General features: G+C 44.8%; 1 protein-coding gene across 1 annotated transcript in view; it reads right to left on the bottom strand.

Annotated features, from left to right (window-relative positions):
• Window positions 1–872: 872 nt before the first annotated feature.
• VARS1 (valyl-tRNA synthetase 1) overlaps window positions 873–16,298 on the bottom strand; it is a 55,247-nt gene continuing 39,821 nt past the window's right edge. Inside the window, exons 26-31 of the mRNA XM_081317760.1 lie at window positions 13,261–13,416; window positions 10,854–11,063; window positions 8,144–8,255; window positions 5,335–5,510; window positions 3,300–3,449; window positions 873–1,175 (exon numbers count right to left, since the gene is read on the bottom strand). Coding sequence (XP_081173886.1) covers window positions 1,107–1,175; window positions 3,300–3,449; window positions 5,335–5,510; window positions 8,144–8,255; window positions 10,854–11,063; window positions 13,261–13,416 — 873 coding nt within the window. The 3' untranslated portion in view covers window positions 873–1,106. The remainder of the gene's footprint in view (window positions 1,176–3,299; window positions 3,450–5,334; window positions 5,511–8,143; window positions 8,256–10,853; window positions 11,064–13,260; window positions 13,417–16,298) is intronic.

Here is a 16,298-nt window from a genome sequence, read left to right as displayed (position 1 = left end):
AGTCTAGATTGGGAGAAGTTAAGACTGCAGGTCAGACAAGGGCAGTGACCTTCAATTTTGGCAAGTTTAAACTGGATGGACATCCTGGGTAGCCTAGATCGGTGGTGGTGAACCTATGGCACGGGTGCCAGAGGAGGCAGTCAGAGCCCCGGAGGTGGCAACTGTCCCTCTTCAACCAGCCGCCTGCTAACTCGCCAATGTCACATGTGGCTGAATGCATCCCGGCACGGCTGGTTTCCCTCCCCCACATCTCATCTCGCCTGGCCTCGCACGCTCTCCTTTTCCCAGGCACGACCCACTGCATCACCTCCTCAGCTGTTGGCCGACCATCCATCTCGGAGGCGGCTTTGAACTGGTGGCGACGGGCTGCGGAGCCCCAGAGTGCGCCTGTTGAGGGCCCGGCAGGCTGTGGCTACTGACGGACACTGTTGGGCCCCACGCGCTCGCTGGCCTCTATGTGCGGGGGCCGATGGTGTCAGGCAGCAGCTGCCCCAGGCCTTGCCTTGCCCCATGGCAATGGCACCCCCACCCTGCCTCGCCTCACCCCACAGGATGAGTCTCCTGCCTACCGCTCCACCTGCCAGAGACCTCCTGGAGCTCCCCCAACCCTGCTCACCCCCCACAGGTGTCCCTCCCCACGAGCAACATTGGTGACCACACCCACCTTGGCCACACCTACTCAATCTTCCATGACCAGCACACCCACACCCACCCAGTGAGCCACGCCCACCTGGCACCCAGCAATAAATAAGTGGGTTTTGGGTTGCAGTTTGGGCACTCGGTCTCTAAAAGGTTTGCCACCACTAGCCTAGATGATCTTAAAAGCCCCTTCCAGCTTCCCAGTTCTATGGCTCTTATTACTTTATTAATGCCTGGACCATAAGAGCAGGATTAAGGGACAATCTTTGCTCCGTCTCCTTTCTGCAAATGCCAGTGCCAATTCAGTCTTCTAACTGAGCAAAATAGTTTAATGTCTTCACAGAAAATATAACGAACTAAGAACAGCCGAACAGAAACGGGTCCTCTGGTTTTGCTCTGAAAGGTTTCTTTCCCAACTCCCAAAGGTAGAACAAGCCCATCCGAGCGACCTCATGTATCCTTCAATTTCAGATCATCTTCTTGAAATTCTGAAGAGCTTCGTCCGCCTTCTGCAGTTCTGTCTCACTTTGTTTCAGCTGAGGGAAAAAAAATGCCCAAGACAGATGTGATGATCAAGTTGTTGATATGTCCCTTTGGGACATCCTGCCATCCATCCGTGGTAAGATCTGCCCCAAACCTCCTCCTATCCTGCAGATTGGCCTGGGGACCCAATGGGGGAATTCAACTCTGGAAGTGGCTGTTTGATTGATAGCAGACTCCATCTCCCCCCCCCCTCACACACGCACTTCTGCTCTCCCTACGCCCATCTTTTTTACTAGTCATATCAATGTATTTTCTTTGTTTCTTTTCCCTTATTTATTTCACTGTTCCATTATTTTACTTTAATTTTGATTAAACCTTTTTTGTCCCTTCACTTTGTATGGTTGGGAGCTGCCTAGAGGAGCCCCATGGCAATATAGGCGGCCAAGGAATTTAATAGTCAATTGCAAAAAGGCAGCTTTACTCAGAACAGCTTACATCCTGCGACGATACCTCTTGATACACCATCAAACCCCAACATCTGCCTAGCCCAGGTCCTTGGGAAGGGTTTGATAGGTGGACAAAACAGACAAATCTAGTCTGAACATCTGGGTGACTCTGTGATGAAAATAATATTAATATTAATAATAATATTAATAATATTAATCATCATCATCATCATCTGCATCACACTTCATATTCTTGTTCTGAAGGGTCTTTTTGTAATTACCCTCAAGAAATATGCAGAATAGGCTATCTAGAACAGGGGTCTTCAAACTTGGCCCTTTTATGACTTGTGGACTTCAACTCCCAGAATTCCTCAGCCAGCATCCCCGGCTGAGGAATTCTGGGAGTTGAAGTCCATGAGTCATAAAAGGGACAAGTTTGAAGACTCCTGATCTAGAATGTATAAAGGTATTTCAAATGAATGTTGGAAATGTAAATGTAAAGAAGGGACTTTTTATCATTTTGGGGGGGACATGTGATAAAGCAAAGAAATATCGGAGTAGGATTCATACATTAATGCAGAAAATTCTTAAAGTTAACATAAAGATTAAACCAGAAACTTTCCCTCTGGGTCTAATGGAAAAAGACTTGGGGGTGGAAAAAAAAAATTGGAACTCTGATTTTATATATGGTGATGGCAGCAAGACTGCTCTGTGCACAAAAATGGAAGGAGGCTTCCAATTAGGAGAGATGGCTTTATCAAAACAAGAGATGACTGTTCTGATAAAAGAAAAGAATGTAAGTACTTTTGTTTCTACTTGGAAACCGCTTCTGGACTTTGTGCTTGAGGTGAAAAAAAAAATGATGCCATGATTTTAGGTTTTACTAATTAGACTGGTTTGTTGATATAGAAATGGCTAGTTCATGCTACTATAGAAATGTAAAAAGTTCGAGATTCAATCTTAATCTCTTATTTTACTGCAACAGAGGGGGTTGGAAGTCGACACCTTTTGTTTCTTCCCCCTCCCCTTCTCCACATTTTTTCCTTTTTCCTTTACCTATTGTTGTCCCTTACTATTTGCTTTTGTATTTTCATATTTTAATGTTATAAATGAATAAAATTGCGTGTATGTGAGAGAGAGAGAGAAAATAAGTGTCTCAGGCTAAAAGGCAAGCAAAAACTCAAAAACCTTCTAAACTCCTTGTCCCAAAGGAGCTTTTTCAAAAGACCACTGGACTTGTTTCGTTTCTCATCCAAGAAGCATCTTCAGTTCTACAGTTCTGAAGAAGCTTCTTGGATGAGAAGTGAAATGTCTTCAAGGAAAAACAAAAGTCCAGTTTTCCTTTTGAAAAAGCACCTTTGGCACAACCATGACCTGGATGACTTGAGAATCTCCAGAGACTTCTAAACTCCTTCCCACCACATTCTGATGAAAGCAAGAACCAGAATGTTAAAGTGATCATTGGCCACCAAAATTATCCACCCCTGACTCAAGATCTTCTGAAGGAACCAGCAACTTTTCTGGCCCCGAGTCCTGAATGCTGGGTCCCCAAATGGCTAAAATCTCTCAATGTCTTATGATCATGGAGATTTCAGAACCTGAATACAGAAACAACACACACCCCCCCAAATCTTTTGGGACATTTGGTATCTCGGCACCCACAAGTGAGGCAGTGGATCGAGCATCATCCCTAACAAAGCAAGCCCCAATTGCCAATCCTGTATGAGTTACCTTGGCTGCATCCAATTCTTGGACTTTGGCCGGTACTTTCACAGCATACTCTGGATTCGCCATACGCTGGCGTAATAATAGGATTTGTTTCTGCAGCTCTGCCTTTTTCCCTGTCAGTTTGGCTATCTCCTTCTCTGCGTCAATCAAGCCCTGTCAAGGAATTCAGAGAGTCAGCAATGCTACCGTGCTACCTCATGGGTAGCACTATGAGTTGAGAGTCACTGTAACCAACTGGATCCACAAGTCATCTGAGTATACATGAATTCCCTGAGATCTGAGGTGAATCACGACCATTATCTTCCTGAATACTACAGAAACAGCCCAAATGGAAAAACCCAAAATGTTGCTAAATCTCTGGCGTTTTAACTTCAGCAAAAAGGAGATCAAATCAGTCAATCCTAAAGGAAATCAACCCCGGATGATTTTTTGAAGGACAAAAACTGAAGCTGAAGCTCAAATACTTTGGCCACCAATGGAGAAGAGAAGATTCGTTGGAGAACGCCCTGATGTTGGGAAAGACTGAAGGCAAAAGGGGAAACGGACGGCGGAGGATGAGATGGTTAGATAGATAGAGGACAGGGGAGCTTGTTGTGCCCTAGTCCATGGGGTCACAAAAAGTTGGACCCCCTTAGCAGCTAAAGAACAACAACACCAACACCAGAACTTATGACACAGAACCTGAAGGTTAATTTGCTTTAAGTTCAAATGGCAAACCATTCCCTGCTCTTGAAAGCAGTGAAGTACAGGTAGTCCTTGATTTACAACAGTTCGTTTAGTGACTGTTCAAAGTTACAATGGCGCTGAATAAGTGACTTATGACCATTTGGCACACTTGTGACTGTTGCAGCATCCCCATGGTCACATGATGAAAATTCAGATGATTGGCAACGGACTCCTATTTATGATGGTTGCAGTGTCCCTGTGTGTGTGTGTGTGTTTGTGTGTGTGTGTGTGTGTGTGTGTGTGTGTGTGTGTGTGTGAGATGTGACCAGCTTTTGTAACCTTCTGACAAGCAGAGTCAATGGGAAAGCCAGAATCACTTAACGACCGTTACTAACCCAGCCACCATAGTGATTCATTCAAAAACTGTGGCAAGAAAGGTCCAAGAAAGTTTGTAAAATGGGAGAAAACTCCGCTGACAATTGTCTTGCTTGACAACAGAAATGTTGGGCTCGATTGTGGTCCTAAATCAAGGACTTCCTGTATACAAAATATGACCCCCTCAGATTTTTTACCTCATGAAACCAGTCAGTCAATCATTTGGGTGCCTAAAAGTGATTAATGGCCCTCAGAACCACCTTGTGATTGATCACCTACCGCATTGCAGATGATGGAATAAAGTGTTATGAGTGGGGGCGGGGCGGTGAAGCCTATGTCTTAATGGTATGCAAGACTATCTTTAGGACATGGTGATCTGATGTTCCGTTACAGAACAAAATCTATTAGTTTCCTAGCCTTTGGATGGTGCGGGGAAGTGTTCCTTTTGTAGGCTGGCAGAATCCAGAATGCTTCCTCGTCCTTCCACAAGTTCACAAAAGTGAATAATTGGACCTGGGTTTACTCACCGTGAGTCTCGTTGCTCTAACTGCTAAGGAAGTTAAAGTAAGGTAGGACACCAGAAGAAGAAAATGGGGGGGGGGGAAAGGCTGATTCCTGAGGGAGACCCGATTATGTTGATGTTTGGTGCGACAGTGAGGAGGGTGGGCTCACACTGGTGTGGGGCAGAGTGGAACCTGGGGGTCAAATTGCTAATAAAGAATTTTGGGAGGCTGAGATGATCATTTCGAACTCTTTATGTTCTCATCAGCCCTTTATCTGAGATTCGAACCTGGGCTGATTATATATTAGGCAGTTGTTTTAACTTCCTGAGCCACAGGTTCTTTCTCTCTTTTATTAGCTATATATATTACACACACACACACACACACACACACACACACACATATATATATGGAAATCTGGTCCCCAAAACTAAGGGCTCCACTGGTTCTTTACTGCCAGTCAACATTTTGTGGCCTGCTTATTTTTTTAGTACCTTCAGCAGAAGATGGACAATGCATTTGTCGGAAGCTATAGCTACAGCACAGCCAGAAGGGGGAACCTGCCCAGGTTCTAGTACCAAAACTTGCTTGGAGGAGGAAAGAATGCAGATATATTCAGAGCAACGAGTCACGGTCTCTGCTGTCGGAAGATCCAAACACTGCAAGTAACCTAGGGACAGATGAACAGAGGAAGAACATCAGGGAAGTTGAGGGGAGCTCTTGTCAGCCTCGTTGTAGAGAGCAAGGAAGATCTCAACAGAAATATGTAGAAGCTACGGCCTAGATCGGGGGTGCCCATCCTTGGCAACATTAAGACCTATGGACTTCAACTCCCAGAATTCCCCAGCCAGCGTAGCTGCCAGAATACTGGGAGTTCATGTCCACAAATCTAAATGTTGCCAAAATTGGACGCTCCTGGCCTAGACAAAGTGGCTGAAACATTTTTTTTTAAAGTTCAGAACTAACAGATAACATTTGGAAGCAGCTCAGTCACCTTCCTAATTCACAGAAGTATAAAGAGGAAGGGGTTCAGATTTGCAAGGTTCTACTATGATAGACAATCTTAATAAAAGTTATTTTAGCCTTCCTAGGGAGTTAATTTCCTGGTCTAATCATGACCTCTAAGATCAAGGACAAGCAGCCGGTCTGGGATGGGAGGTTGCATTTTCAGACTCAAGTGCTTGATGCCTTAAGGCGGGGGTCCCCCACCTCTGTGGCGCAGCCCACTAGTGGGCCATAAGGTGTTCGCAACTGGGCCGCAGAAATTCCTGAAAGCAGCAGGCGAGCATGTACTTGCACACTACCGTATTTTCCGGCGTATAAGACGACTTTTTAACCCATGAAAATCTTCTCAAAAGTTGGGGGGTCGTCTTATACGCCGGGTCGTCTTATACGCTGGAAAAAAACCAAATCAGTCGAGCGTCCCCGTTCTTGCAAAGCCGGGCCGCCCCGCGCAACCGAGCTATCTCCGGCGCGGCTCCGGGACACGGCTGGGCGGGAGCGTCGGGCGGCTCTCCCCACGCGAAGGCGGCGCTGCCCGTCGGCTCTTGGCCCGAGGGGAGGGCCTCGCGCCCGCCGGACTCACCTGTCACCAGCACCGCTCTCCCCCCCCGCGGGGATGCGCTTCCGCCGGGCGGTGCTGGCCGAGATGAGCCAGCAGGCAGCCGCCGTGAGCGCGGCGCTGAGGGGCAGCGGCAGGACGGCCTGGCCCAGCACCTGCAGGACGGCCAGCAGCCCCATGCGCAGCAGCAGCCGCCGGCTCAGCAACAGGTCCGAGCGCAGGAGCCGCACCGCCAGGCTGCCCAGGAAAAGCAGCCACACCAAGAGGCTGCACGCCCAGTCCAGCTCCATGAGGGGCAGGGCGGGAAGCCGGCCGGGAAGAGGGACCGGGAGCCCGGGCTGAGCGCGCCTCGGCCGACAGTGAGTTCTAAAAAAGAGGCTGCGGGCGGAGCTGCCCCGCCCTGCGCCGAATGGGAGAAGTTCAAGGCCTAGGGGGGGAAGCAGGAGGGGTGCCGGCCGTGGCGGGGTGGCGGCTGCCCTCCGGCGCTGCCTGCCACCCGGGAAACGCTGCGCCTCGGGGGCCGGCAGAAGCGCGGGAGCAGCGGGAGGGCCGGCGGGGCCAGTCGGGCCTTCGCCTCCTCTGCGACGGACAGGGAGGGCAGGGCATGTAAGTATTTTCCGGCGTATAAGACGAAAAACCTTGAAAATCTTCTTAAAAGTCGGGGGTCGTCTTATACGCCGGGTCGTCTTATACGCCGGAAAATACGGTACGTTTGCATGAGCAGCGGGCACAGGTGCACGCCGCTTGGACAAATGGAGCTGCCCGCGCAGATTTGCTGACCACTCGGGCAGAACCATCTTCTCCCCACCCACCCTTCCACTGATCCACAAAGCCAGAAAGATTGGGGAACTCTGCCTTAACGGCTACAAGGAGAGGGAAAAAGGAAGGATGAGAGAAAGAGAAGAAATTCAAGCTGATGTCTCAAAAGAAAGGAAGAAAGGTGGAAGAAACCGCCACTGGCTTTCTCTAAGTAGACCTGTTCAACTCACCCAGCTGTTCAAAAAAGCCCAGGTATGAAATAGCTAATTTCCCTAATGGAGAATTGACCCATTCCCTAAAAAAAGAGGAGATTCCAAGGCCCAAAATCAGAAATGTCAGGTGTCTCTCTCTTTAGTTAGATGCAAAACAATTCATGGAATACTTCAACAGAACACAGTGTCAAAGGGGCAAATACGAAGAAATGAATCCCTTTCTCTACTGCTTTGGGCTCTGGTGTTCGTCTTCTGACATCTGTGACATCTGACACAACGGCTCCTAGCTCTCTAGCAAAAAGGTATTAAGCTAGCAGAGGCTTGACATTAATTTAGCACTTATTTTTCAGAGGTGGGGAGACCACCCAAAAACACGCCATGGAAAACTAGCAATTCTGAGCAGCACGTTCTGGCAGGGAGAGAAATATTGGTGGCTCCAGATACTGAACTGAGATGTTGCAAACTACCGGTCCATCTCAAGTCTACGAAATCACTAAAACCATCATTATCTCCGACTGCCAAGCTAAGACCAATATTGGGGAAAAGATTTGTAGCTGCAGGGATATTAAAGATCTTCCACCTCCATCGATAGATCTTCAAGCCAAGTGACTACCAAAAGTTGGCCTGGTTTGCTAACATATTTTAATTGTTCAGGTAGGCAACTTTCTCCAAACTAAGCCTCTCCAGATTTGGCAGGATGGCAAATTCCGGAATTTCAAGCCAGCTCAAGACCCGGATTCATAGCCTCTCATTCATTAGTGAAAAACTCACAGTCAGCTTTGGTTTTGGTAAGGTTGTAGTCCGCCCGGAGAAAACGCACAGCCTTGATGATGTTCAGTATGAAGTCAAAGGTGTGGTCCAGTTTTTCATTCCTCCAATGGAACTGAAAGGAGGCAGAGGTATGAGCTGCTCGATTTAATTCTTAAGTTCAACATCAGACCAAAATGAAAATGGGCTAAGAGAAGAATTTCTTTAGTTTCAAAACAGCTAGTCCTCCATTTACGACTGGTCATTTTATGATCTTTTGAAGGTTATGACAGCCTATAAAGCACTCTGGCCATCGTAAAGGGTTGTCCTGTCCCACCATGGTCATGTGACCGCATGTTGGGTGGGTCAGCTTTACTACCCATCGGGGCATTCTGCGGGGTCTCATGATCATGATATCCAATGTTTTTGGATGGTTCCTGGCATTTTTTGCCAGTTTCTGGTAAAAAAAAAGATCATTCAGATGAATGTGTCAGGACCCACCCCAATTCACGTCTTAGGAAAACAAAAACTCTTGGAGTCAGTTCTAGTCCAAAAGGAATTTTTACTAGGACATGTTTGGTTGTGGAAATACAAGACAGGACCTGGTATTGTTTTACAGACTGAAACTTTATAAAGAGTTCCTGGTTCAACCCCCCTTCCCTCAAACCCCATTTGGTCAGCCCCCCATCATTTACTTCGTGTCATCCCTTTCATGGGAAAAAGGGAACTTCGGATCTTTTACGGTTATTGCCTTCTTCCTTTACAGATTCAAATGGAGACACAGGCCAGATGCCTTCTTCCCTAACCCTCCCCTTTGTTCCCCCAGTTCAAAAGGTTTCCCTTGATCTTTGAAATAACCTAAGGCAGGCTGAATCCACATCCGCTGCTCCTTCCTCGGGAGATGGCAGAATCCAGGAAGGGGGGGGATAATGTTTTAAACATACATTTATGAATGTGATATAAATGGATTCTGACAGAATGGATTCACTTAATGACTGTTGGGTTTTCTTAATGATAGCAGCATACACTTAATGACCACTGTTAAAAAAAAAGGCTTTAAGCATTTAAACACCACTGTAAAAAATTACTTTGGGTCACATGGTGCCTCAACTTACAACCAGATTGTGATCCCAATTATCGTTGTTAAGTTGAGCATTCCCTGTACTAATTTTCCTGTTTCAGTACTATACTGATGAAGAGCCAAGGTTAGCAGTCTTAATGTTCTATTTCATTATGATTATACCTTGGATTATGATTTTGTTGGAAACCAATTTGTTGTCTCCTTTTTTGTTACATGAATGTCTGGCTTTACTTCAAAAGGAGCTTCCGTGATAACAGAAGTTTTAACTTTTGGGCTTAAATTTAATTAATTGTTTTAAATTTATTTTAACTTTCGTATTGTATGGTTTTAATTGCCCTGTAAACCGCCCTGAGTCCTATGGGAATAGGGCGGTATATAAGTCAAATAAATAATAATAATAATAATAATAATAATAATAATAATAATAATAATAATAATAATAATAATAATAATAATAATAATAATAATAATAATTTGGCTTCCTCCCCAGGGTGTACTAGATAGATCTCATCCAACAATGTTATGTACAGAATAACAGAGTTGGAAGGCACCTTGGAGGTCATCTAGTCCAACCCCCTGCTCAGGCAGGAAACCCTATACCATTTCAGACAAATGGCTGTCCAGTCTCTTCCTAAAAACTTCCAGTGTTGGAGCATTCACCACTTCTGGAGGCAGGTTGTTCCACTGGTTAATTGTTCTAACTGTCAGGCAGTTTCTCCTTAGTTCTAGGTTGCTTCTCTCTTTGGTCAGTTTCCATCCGTTGCTTCTTGTCCTGCCTTCAGGCGCTTTGGAGAATAGCTTGACTCCCTCTTCTTTGTGGCGGCCCCTGAGATATTGGAACACTGCTATCATGTCACCCCTCACCCTTCTCTTCATTAAACTACACATACCCAATTCCAGCAACCGTTCCTTATATGTTTTAGCCTCCAGTCCCCTGATCATCTTTGTTGCTGTTCCCTGTACTTTTTCTAGAGTCTCAACAACTTTTTTTGTATTGTGGTGACCCGAAGTTGTTGTTATTATTATTATTATTATTATTATTATTATTATTATTATTATTATTATTATTATTATTATTATTATTATTATTATTATTATTTTATTATTATTATTATTATTATTATTATTATTATTATTATTATTATTATTATTTATTAAATTTATATACCGCCCTTCTCCCGAGGGACTCAGGGCGGTGAACAGGGCACATATAAATAACAAATACAAAAATTAAAAAGAGAATTAAATAATCGCCCAATAAAACAATACAGTATAAAAACCCATTAAAAACCCTAAAATTCCCCCATCAGGCCAGGCCAGCTTGTTCGAATAAGTGGGTCTTCAGACCGCGTCGGAAGGAGCGAAGGTCTGGTGCCATCCGGAGCTCGACCGGCAGCTGGTTCCATAAAGCCGGAGCGCCGACAGAGAAGGCCCTCCCCCTGGGGGCCGCCAGCCGACATTCTCTGACCGGAGGCACCCTGAGGAGGCCCTCTCTGTGGGAACGCACAGGGCGGAGGGAAGTTGACGCCGGCAGCAGGTGGTCCCCAAGGTACTCCCCAAGTGGTCCCCAAGTGGACGTAGTAGCCCAAGTGTGGTCTTACCAAGGCAGTAGATGTTGCCAGACTCAAGCTTCAGATTCTGTTACCCCCTTACCTGCTCAGTAGTGGGGTAAGGAGTGACACAGATGCTGGGAGGGTCAGAGGAAGGAGACCGTCGAGGCAGACGCTGGAAGAGTTCCTCGGTAACGAAAGGCATGAAAGGACTGAGGAGACGAAGGCCGGCATCCAAGCAGGTGTAAAGAACATTCTGGGCCGTCTGAATCGCAACCTGGTCTGATCCGGCAAACACAGGCTTTAGGCACTCCTAAGTGGAAAATAAAGAAGAGAACAAAAACGTAGAAAGTGATCCTTAATTCAGTCAAGCTGATAAGCCCACTAAACGCAGGTACAGGCAGCCCTTGACTTACGACCGCATGCTAAGGAAGTTTGGTTGTTAAGCGAGTCACACTTGATTTTAACAACTTTACTGCCACGGTTGTTAAGCAAACGTTTGCAGTTGTTAAGTGAATCACATGGTCATTAAGCAAATCCAGTCCCCCCCCCGATTGATTTTACTTGTCAGAACAGGATGCTGCAATTGTCATAAATATACGCTGTTGACCAAGCACCCAAATGTTGATCACGTGGACTTGTAGATGCTGTGATGGTCATAAGCGCAAGTAATGGCTGTTAAGTGACTTTTTCAGTACCACTGTAATTTTGAACAGTCACTAAGCAAACGGTTATAGGTTGAGGACTATTTGTATTTATTTGAATTTATTAGCCAACCAATTCAGCTGTGTATCTTTTACTATTCCAGTCAGAGATCAGTAACTTATAATCAGTGATGGGATTCAATTATGTGAACAACCGGTTCTCTGTGTGGATGTCACTTCCGGAAGTCCATTCCTTTGCACTTTATGTTTTTGAAACACTGGCTACTAACTTATTAGCAGACTTGGTTTTGTTTTTTTAAAGTCTTACATAAACGAAAGCCAAAGTGAACCAAGCTTTTTGCCGCTTTTTCAACTCATCTTCACAAAATGCTTGTGTCCCCTATGATAACCAGGCAGAGATTCAAATTCAAATCTGTTTCATGATGCATTTTAAGCGTTCACTAGATTTTGCATTGCCTTAACACAAGGAACTCAAGAAAAGTGTTACCGACTCAGAACTACTCTGTGGAGTGGCTTCGAGTGAGTTTGTACAGGTAGTCATCGACAATTCGTTTAGTGACCATTCAAAGTTACAATGGCAAAGTGACTTATGACTGAGTTATGACCTTTGATCAAATTTATAGTTCATACTTACGACGGTTGCAGTGTCCCAGGGTCACGTGATCACCTTTTGTGACCTTCTGACAAGCAAAGTCAACGGGGAAGCCAGTCTCACTTAACAGCCATGTTACCAATTTAACAACTGCCGTGATTCACTCATCAACTGTGGCAAGAAAAGTCGCAGAATGGGGCCAAACTCACTTAACAACGGTCTTGCTTAACCAAAAAAAAAAGGGTTCAATTGTGGTCGTAAGTCAAGGACTACCTGTTCTATCAGTTGTTGCAACTTAAACCGATCAATGGAATGAATGAGCCTGTATACTGAAATTGGCTCAGTAGCAAAATCAAAATCAGCCTTCCACCAACCAGGGGTCTCCCGAATATATCGGGACAGTGACTGAGAGAATCCCAGCTAGTTAGGAATTCTGGAGTGATAAAAGAGCACAGAATAATTGGCCGGGACCTTGGAGGTCTTGTAAGTACACCCCTCTGCTCCAGACAGGAGGTCTTATACCGTCCCAGTCAAATGGTCGTCCAGTCTATTTTTGATAACCTCCAGAGTTGGAACACCGACAACTCCAGGAGGCAAACTATTCCACTGTTTTGTTTTCATTGTGGGAAATCCTCCTTACTTCTAGGCTGGATCTCTCTTTAAGAAGCCTCTGCCCATGACTTCTTACCCGGCCCTCAGGTGCAGCTGATGCCATCCAGGCACACTAGACTGGGGAAATTACTCAAGGCCAGTGATGACAAACTTATGACACGTGTCAAAGGAGACACACCATGAGAGTTTCGGGTAACACGCTGGTGTTTACCAACACCCAACTATTCTCGGGAGCATACCCCATTCTCACATGATTTTCGGGGGCCACAAAGCTGCATACGAATGGGGTGTGCTCTTATGCAGCCTCTGGACTCTCCGAAAGCGAATCTGTTTTACTCATACTTCATTTTTTTGCAATTATCTTGACCATTCTTTATATAGACATGATCGGATGGTATTTTTTAAAGAGATGAATAAATATGTAAAGAATTGTTTCTCTTCTGTTTGGGAGGGACGGGACACACCAGCAGAGTCAAGTCAGGCCTTTCCTGAATTTTTTTTTTAAGCACTAAAATGTTTGCCGTCGCTGATCTAGGTGTTATTACACCTTGAGTGTAATAGTGCAATACTTGCAACTGGATGTTAATGGAAATATTATGCCTCCCGCGATGAGAGTTTGGTGGCTGAGAGGTCTCACTCACAAGGTAGACGTCACACAGCTCATACAGCCAGAAATTGTACACTGCGGTGGTGATGCCAGAGAAGTCGTAGGCCTGAAATCCCACATCGCACAACTCCACAGCGTGGCTCAGGCGACTCAAGATCCAGAGGTCCACCAGGCTCTCAGGGCCACTGAGCTGCAACAAACAAATCTGATTAGTAAAGAAGAACTTCTGCTAAATCCAGAATAACAAACACTCTGTACCCTTGAAGGAGAATAGTTGTAGTCCAGGGTTGGAATGCGGGTTCCTTGGTGCTCTCTGAGCTTGCTTGCTTGCTTAATTAATTATGCTTGCTTAATCAGTGGAACGACTTGCCTCCAGAAGTTCTGGATGCTCCAACACTGGAGGTTTTTAAGAAGAGATTGGACAACCATTTGTCTGAAATGGTATAGGGCAGTGGTGGCAAACCTTTTAGAGACCGAGTGCCCAAACCGCAACCCAAACCCACTTATTTATCGCAAAGTGCCAGGGCCACATCAGCATTGTGGTGCACTTGGGGGGGGACCCAGGGAGGCGCCTTGAATGCTGCCTCTGGCACGCAAAAACTGGGGGTGCAAAAACGTGCCACCATGCTGCAAGGCGCAAAAACAGCCGCCGCCATGCCGCAGGGTGCAGACACAAGGCGCTGCACCATGCAAGAATGGGGCAGGGCTAGTGAGTATCATGCAGGCACTAGCCCCACCCCATTTGCAGCGCGTACATGCTCACGGCCCTGTGCGCGCGCGCACACACATGTAAAATGCTTCCCCCTCCCTTTTCTTCCAGTCCACCAATCGACAATGGTTGGTGACCTCTGTTCTACCACCTCTACTCGAGCTTGCTTCGCCTCCTTTGTGCTGGGTGGGGCTCCTGCTCCGGGCGGCAGTGGCGGCCTGATGGGCCTGCTGCTGGTGCCGGTGGTGCGTGTGCCAACAGAGAGGGCTCTGAGTGCCGCCTCTGGCACGCGTGCCATAGGTTCGCCACCACTGGTATAGGGTTCCGTGCCTGAGCAGGGGGTTGGACTAGATGTTGTGATTCCATGCCAGCCTGTGATCCCGGCAGCTGAGTCCGGGGAATCAGGAGGAGGAGGAGGAGGAGGAGGAGGAGGAGGAGGAGGAGGAGGAGGAGGAGGAGGAGGAGGAGGAGAAGTAAGAGCCCGGGGAGCCATCAGAGTCAGAGGAAGACTCTGATGAGTTACAAGACTTACAAAGTGAGGAGGAACCTGGCCCCTCCACTCGTGGTCAAGCCGAAAGCTGTGCTGGGTGGATGAGTCAGACTCAGAGGCAGCACAGCTGAAAGACCTCAGAGACGCACCGCAGGTAAATGTGGACAGTATAAATGAGAGAGAAGCAATGGGGCGACTCCAGGGGAGAAGGAGAAAGCAGTGAAAAGCCACGCCTTGGGGGCTGCGTAACAAAAAGGGAATGTGTGGGCAGGGCTGGTTGCTGGAGGTAACCGTTTGCAAAGAACTTCTGTGTCCAGAGACGATGGTCTGTTTATTTTGTTGTTGTTGTTAGCTGCGAAGTCGTGTCCGACCCATCGCGACCCTATGGACAACGTTCCTCCAGGCCTTCCTGTCCTCTACCATCTTCTGGAGTCCATTTAAGCTCACGCCTACTGCTTCAGTGACTCCATCCAGCCACCTCGTTCTCTGTCATCCCCTTCTTCTCTTGCCCTCCACCTTTCCCAGCATTAGGCTCTTCTCCAGTGAGACCTTCCTTCTCATTACTGTTTATTTTACCAGTGAGTTATTTCTTGTTTTGGCTCGTGCTCTGTTCTGTTTGTGGACAAGGTCTGTAACTTTAATAAAAGGGGTTTATTTATCCCGTCTACTGCTAAATTAGGGGTTGCCTTGTGAAGTAACAAGGAGGTACGCAGGCTGGGACAGAACACTAGATAACCTCCAAGGTCACTTCCAACTCTGCTATTCTGTTCTATTCTGTTCTATTCTATTCTATTCTATTCTATTCTATTCTATTCTATTCTATTCTATTCTATTCTATTCTATTCTATTCTATTCTATTCTATTCTATTCTATTCTATTCTATTCTATTCTATTCTTCTATTCTATTCTTCTATTCTATTCCATTCCATTCCATTCCATTCTATTCTATTATTCTATTCTATTATTCTATTCTATTATTCTATTCTATTCTATTCTATTCTATTCTATTCTATTCTATTCTATTCTATTCTATTCTATTATTCTATTCTATTATTCTATTCTATTCCATTCTATTCTTTTATTCTATTCTATTCTATTCTATTCTATTCTATTCTATTCTATTCTATTCTATTCTATTCTATTCTATTATTCTATTCTATTCTATTATTCTATTCTATTATTCTATTCTATTCTATTATTCTATTCTATTCTATTCTATTCTATTCTATTCTATTCTATTCTATTATTCTATTCTATTCTATTCTATTATTCTATTCTATTCTATTCTATTCTATTCTATTATTCTATTCTATTCTATTCTATTCTATTATTCTATTCTATTCTATTATTCTATTCTATTATTCTATTCTATTCTATTATTCTATTCTATTCTATTATTCTATTCTATTATTCTATTCTATTCTATTCTATTCTATTATTCTATTCTATTCTATTCTATTATTCTATTCTATTCTATTATTCTATTCTATTATTCTATTCTATTCTATTCTATTCTATTATTCTATTCTATTCTATTCTATTATTCTATTCTATTCTATTCTATTATTCTATTCTATTCTATTCTATTCTATTCTATTCTATTCTATTATTCTATTCTATTATTCTATTCTATTCTATTATTCTATTCTATTCTATTATTCTATTCTATTATTCTATTCTATTCTATTCTATTCTATTCTATTCTATTCTATTCTATTCTATTCTTCTATTCCATTCCATTCCATTCCATTCCATATCATATTCCATTCCATTCCATCCCATTCCATTCCTGTTTTCTTGCAGACATTTCATTACCCAAACTAGGCAACATCATCAGTGCTAGTCTCAACATCTGCAACATCATCAAGACTAG

This window comes from Vipera berus, assembly GCF_964194415.1.
Source record: "Vipera berus genome assembly, chromosome: 2".
Taxonomy (NCBI): Eukaryota; Metazoa; Chordata; class Lepidosauria; order Squamata; family Viperidae; genus Vipera; species Vipera berus.
Note: the sequence above shows the minus strand (reverse complement) of the source record. Positions and strands in the feature narration are given on the sequence as shown.